Genomic DNA, 5,852 nt, shown 5'->3' with positions numbered 1-5,852 from the left:
GTCTGGGGTCCGCACTGGCATGGATACACAGCAGACCACTGTCCTCATAGCTATGATGGTAGGCGGTGGCATTGTACATCCAATGATGCCTACAACAGACAAGGAAACACGATCAGTGAAACAGACTGGCGTTACATTGGTGACTAACAATTAGGGATGTTCCCGACGACTAAATGTCCTTGACGTTTAAAAGGAAGTTAAAGCTTCGAATAGTTGACTCGTCTAAAAGTAAGAAAACCCTCAGAAAACAGTTAAAATTGAGCACAGTTTAATCCATAAGGTTAAACGTTATAAATCGTTAGTCACATTGTTCAACAACCAAAAACTTATTTTAAATGCTGCTGAAATCAATATGCATCTGCTGCGGTCGCCCAGTAAGAATATGGCTCTATTGAAAAGCTCCGTCGCTAGCTAGCTAGCTAGCTGGTAAGCTAGTTTAAGTCAGGCGGCGATCTCCGGTTCTGCCAAAGGAAGCCTATGCAGAAGTGACTTAAAACGTGCATTCTCTCTACTGGCCAGCAGGGGGCGACTCCTCCGGTAGCAAAAAAAGAAGTCTGATTGCATGGTGGTCTTCGAGAAAATGACTCTACTTCTCACTTGATGTATTGCCTCAGTAAACATTGTCAACATAACTTTATGGCCTCAAACTACAAGAAGAGCTGAGACAGCATGTGAATATGTAACTAAAATGTGTACATTCATAAAATGATAAGCCTAGCCTACCAGTATTTCTGGTGGTGACTAGTGAGGCGAGCAAAGTTTTATCAAGTTTAATAGTCGCGTGCATCCCTGCTTAGAATGATGATGTTTGCGAGACGGTCACCTGTTGAGCACGTTCAGGTAGAGGCGGGTGAACATGCCTTTCCCGGGTCCTCCTGCCGAAAAGGAGCCACCTCCACCCATCATCATGTTGAGCACCGCGAGTGGGATGAAGTCGTCCTCCTGCGAAGAGAAAACATTTTCTATATATTTATGCATCAGACACCCGATTTGAGAGTCTTCGGGGTTAGCCAGGCGCCGTAAACACCCACCAGGAAGGAGCAGCTCTCCAGGCCGATCATGATGTGGGTGAGCTCTGGGATCGGGGTGGGGCCAAGGCTCACATCTGACATATCCTTCTCCATCTAACAGAATAAAAGAAGAGGTTATTATCCTTCTAGACTAACTGCATACATCAGTTCCCCCCCCCACCTTTAATTCTAAAATGTTCCCGATAAAAACGTTCTTGTTGTCTTTCCTGATAAATGCTCCCTGGAGACAACATACAGGACTCATAGCAGCAACAAACATAACTTCTAAACAATAAAAACCCAATAAATCACCTTGACGATGCCACCAGTGTACTGCGCAACAGAGAGGTCCACGTTGGCCACGGCCGTTGTCCCCCACACCGGCTTGGCGCCCAGCAGGTATTTCCTGGCACATTCCACCAGCTGCTCGTGCTCGATGCCCACGCCCGCCAGCACCATCCGCTCGGGACGGTAGTAGTTACGCAGGTAGTTGTGAAGCACGTTCTTGTCAATCTTGTCCACGTTGTCCACAGGACAAAAGCGAGGCAGTCCGACGGTGTTGCCTCGATATGCGGCCTGGAAACAAACAGTAAAAAGGTGGTTTTCAGACCGGAGGAACTTTATTATAGTTCTAAGAAACGGCGTTTTTCATTGTGTCCACACCGCGAGGACGAGGAGCGATCGTCAGCAAATAATGACTACGAGATATCTGCAGCGACTGGAGAGAGTCTGTTGTGATGATGGGTATAGTTTAATTAACTTGTAATTTTATGTTTCTTTTGTTGAAAGGTTGAAAATGTAACGTACGGTTTCACTATTATGAAAATCTTTTTTTTTCTACAAAAAAGGTAGCCTGAGATTCTGGTAACTTCTGATGAGTATTGCCAGCATTTATACTAAACAATTAAACATAATTAACCAATCAAAATGTTTACTACTCGATTAACTGATTCTTATTTTTTAATAATATCCATGAAGCTTTAAACCACTGGTGTGACTCACAGCATGGATCATCTCAGTGAGTAAAGGTTCAGGGTCTGGCCTCATGTTTAGATCTTCCAACTCAAAGCGTACGGCCATTCTGGTCATCTCGATCTCGTCATCTGCATGTAGACAAACACAGACACAGTAGCCATTGATTTGTAAATTGAGTTAAGTTAAATTTAGTTCAAATTAAGAAAATAGGATAAGCTCGAACTTCATTAAATCTCGAAGGAAATTCTTGTGCCAGAGTTTGATCAAAGATTACAACAGAAGAACGGCAATTAAAAACGATACCGGTGCAAAATAGATTGAAACAGCAATAAGAATAAGGTAAATAAATAAAAGTAGAAATTCAACTGGAATAAAAAATTTAAAAAAGCAAATTAAAAAGCGAGTAAGACTTAGTGGACTTACCCAGCAGGCGAGGCTGGAGAACAGCATCAGAGAGAAGGCTGACCACCGTGTCCAGACCCTTCACCTCCGCAGACACTGCATACATGGTGGTGTCCCTGCACATCAAAACAAATCATGCGTCACACAAACGACAGCCGTATTTGCATCAGTAGAAAGGCCTCTCTCCCAAATGGAAGGTAACAATACACAAACATTACTTTTATAACACCGAGGTCGACGTACCTCGACGTCTGGCAGTCACATATCCCTCCGTGTTTTTCCAACGTGAGGAGAATTTCATCTTTGCTCCCGTACTGAGCTGTGGACTGAAGATTAAAAAAAAAAAAAAAAAAGGTTGACATCATTTCAATTGGCTCAACATCCTTGACTTTTCACTTTACTGGTCTTTACTGTGCTTTACTTACAGAAAAGGCGAGTTTCTCTATGAAGTGTGCTACTCCACTCGGATACTTTGCTTCATGTCTGGATCCAGAATTTACTAAAACTAAATAAGGAAGAAAACAAACACATTTGTATCCACTTGAGCCAGATCCCAGAGACAAGCGGATGTTATGAAGTGCATATATTTGATGCAACTTACTTCCAACTGTGCAGAATTGACCAAACTTGTTTTGGGAAGCGACTTTGAGGCCGTTTTCTAGAGTCGTGATCCTGGTCTCGTATTTTTCCAGACCATCTCCAGATGCGAATAGTGGTTTGGGGATCCCAGGCAGCGGTTCAGACAGGGAGATATTTGGGTATCGGCTACCACTGCTGTATTTTCTGTAGGCTGCGATCCCAAACCTTTGAGAAAAACAAAGCAATGTTCCTTTAAACATGTTTTTTATCAACAATAGGTGATGAAAACAGTGTTCAAACCCATAACTTGAGCTACGGTAGCCTTCAGGATTGTTTGATTGAGGTGGTAAGCCACCATCAACCTTATACAGCTCTTCTCATGATCAGTTCAGCTACTGGACGATGGTCGAAACAGTTCCCACACATTACATATTTAGTGTCTGATGCCTCTGACTTTGTCCCTAAACTTTAATGTTTTATTTCATAAACTTTTAACGATTTTGTAGGTTCTGCTCCAACAGTATTTGTTTTACTTTTCCAACATAAAAGTAAAGAATAATTTAATTGAATGTATCTGTAACCTTTCAGCTACTTTCTATAGTGTTATGCATTGTTAAGTTGGGCTATGCACTGCAGTCAAACACGGAACATAAAAGGAATAAACAATGCAGCAATTAAACCCAGTTGCCAGTTTATTAGGTACACCTAGCTAAAGCAGCATTAATACGACAGTACTGCAATAAATCCTTCACACATAAAGTACACAATGCAGTGTTACTGCATTAACACAATATAGTATAAAACGGTAAATTATGATAAAACATGGGCAATTACATGAAGTGAAAAATAGTCACATAGCATGACATAAAGTAACGGGACAGCAATAAATCATATTCACTACTGCGGCTGACACCAAAGCCGTTTACTCCGCTGACCAGGTAAACCAGGTGTTCATTCAACACATAATTAGTATTACTATGTTCACATTTCTCAAAACATTGATCCAAATATGAGCCTTAATATTTTTAACTGACAACCAAGAAGCTTTGCGTGTCAATCAAAAGTCTAATAGAACGGGAAGAGTCCAGCTAAATCACCACAAAATAAAATACAACGTCTCGATGCTAAATAAAGTCAAATGCCGGTGACTTAAATCATCGTGACGTCACATTAACCAGTCTGACAGCGAGACCACCAGCTCCTTTTTTTTTTTTTTATTACGGCTAGCACTTAGCATCGAGCTAACTCAGCGAGCTAATCGTGGTGAGGAGGACGTGGGGCGGTTGTGACGCTGCGGAGGTCGGGGAGAGACACGACACCGGCATTACTGCGGGTGCAGCTATTTATTTTTTAACTCGAGTGGGGCGCTGACTCAAGAGCGTTAATTTGTTAAACCCAAATCTACCTTTGAACGCGACTCCAGGTTTTACACCTCGACATGTGAGTCGCCATCTTGGATCCTCTGTGACCGGCCGGTCACCCGGATGATGACGAAAGTTTCCTGAAGTACTTCCGCCGCAAAAAACACCTACAAACTACCCCTCCCTTTACTGACTGTAAACCACAAACAAACAAACAAACAAACAAACAAACAGACACAAGAACAAACAAACACATATATTTATTTGATTGACAAACTTTTGATCTTGCTGTTTTTATCACCTTACAAAGTACTTTGAACTGTATTCGTAGATGTAAAATGTATACCACAGATTCTGACTGAAACGTGTTCAAACTGACAAACAAACCTACATTAAAGATCGACCTTTGATCTCAGGTGAGCCCCAGAGTTGGTGTGAAGCAGACTTCAGATTCTGATGTGTTTTCTCATTTCCGGACACTTCTGTGGGCTCAGTGCCGAAAACAGAACATGATACTGGAGGTTTGACGACTCAAGTCGCAGCTCCAAACAGGTACAAAGACAGCTTTCAAAACAATCAGTGTTTTGATCCAACCTGGAAAGACTTTCACTGCTATTATCCTCCTAAATGTTTACGAAAGTAGTCGACACTTGTGAGGTTTTGAAGAGACCTGAAGCGGACTTACTACAGTAGCTAATTAGTAACAGTTCGTAATATATACAGTATATATACTAACCACATATTTATCCAGTGCACTGACCACATTGTCCCCTTCCCCACACTTTGTGTCACTTTACGATCGCTAATGAGCAAATAGTGTGCTGACAAAGATGACGGTTCATTAACCCTAAAGCAACTCTGTGTCTTTGGGCTCTGGGATCCAAAAACAGAACAGTTGATCCTTTAGAGTTGCCTGCGGGCCTTTAGCTACACGTCACTGAATCAATTCTGACGCAGAAGTCGGCCAGCTCTCTAATAAAGTTGCCACCTGATTTTAAAACATTCAAGAGCTGCAGGGGGGGGGGGGGGGGGGGGAGGACTAACTAAGTGAATGACATCAGAATGATTCCCACAATGTTCTCCCTCTTGCACGTAGCAATAGCCATTTGTTCCACGTTCAACACAGTTTCCGGGGGAGAACATGTCTCTGAAGGTGTGACGGGATGAAGCAGATCCGGTTTTGGTGGTCTACATATGTCTTTTTTTGGTTTTCCAGGCATTAATGTCGAGACTCACCAAACGTTGGAGCGGGCCCTCGGTTTCATTGAGCTCCATGGAGCTGCCCAGCACATCTTCATCACTTCGGGATTCCTCCTCTTCCTCTCACCTTTCGTCTCTATGAATCTCCTGCTGCTGTCCTGACTCCAAAAGGTCCACCTGGATCTCTGGGTGCCAATTAGGAAAGTATTTGTAAATGTAATTGTTGTACGACAGTTAATAATTGAAATGCAGGACTAGATTATTCTTTTTTTTTTTTTTTTTAATAAGCCACTGAGGTCTTGCTATTTGACATTTAATGTAATGT

At 42.3% G+C, this 5,852-nt stretch overlaps 1 protein-coding gene across 1 annotated transcript; it reads right to left on the bottom strand.

Annotated features, from left to right (window-relative positions):
- Window positions 1-4: 4 nt before the first annotated feature.
- Window positions 5-4,455, bottom strand: pmpca (peptidase, mitochondrial processing subunit alpha; the record flags this gene model as incomplete). The annotated part of the gene is made up of 10 exons (XM_034540759.1): window positions 4,372-4,455; window positions 2,989-3,191; window positions 2,813-2,892; window positions 2,631-2,713; window positions 2,409-2,503; window positions 2,013-2,113; window positions 1,323-1,586; window positions 1,032-1,124; window positions 824-942; window positions 5-89 (listed from the first exon to the last, which is right to left on the bottom strand). Coding segments are annotated over exons 1-10 (1,170 nt in total), but the record flags the coding sequence as incomplete, so codon positions are not given.
- Window positions 4,456-5,852: the final 1,397 nt, after the last annotated feature.

Source organism: Cyclopterus lumpus, chromosome 9 (genome assembly GCF_009769545.1).
Source record: "Cyclopterus lumpus isolate fCycLum1 chromosome 9, fCycLum1.pri, whole genome shotgun sequence".
Taxonomy (NCBI): Eukaryota; Metazoa; Chordata; class Actinopteri; order Perciformes; family Cyclopteridae; genus Cyclopterus; species Cyclopterus lumpus.
Note: the sequence above shows the minus strand (reverse complement) of the source record. Positions and strands in the feature narration are given on the sequence as shown.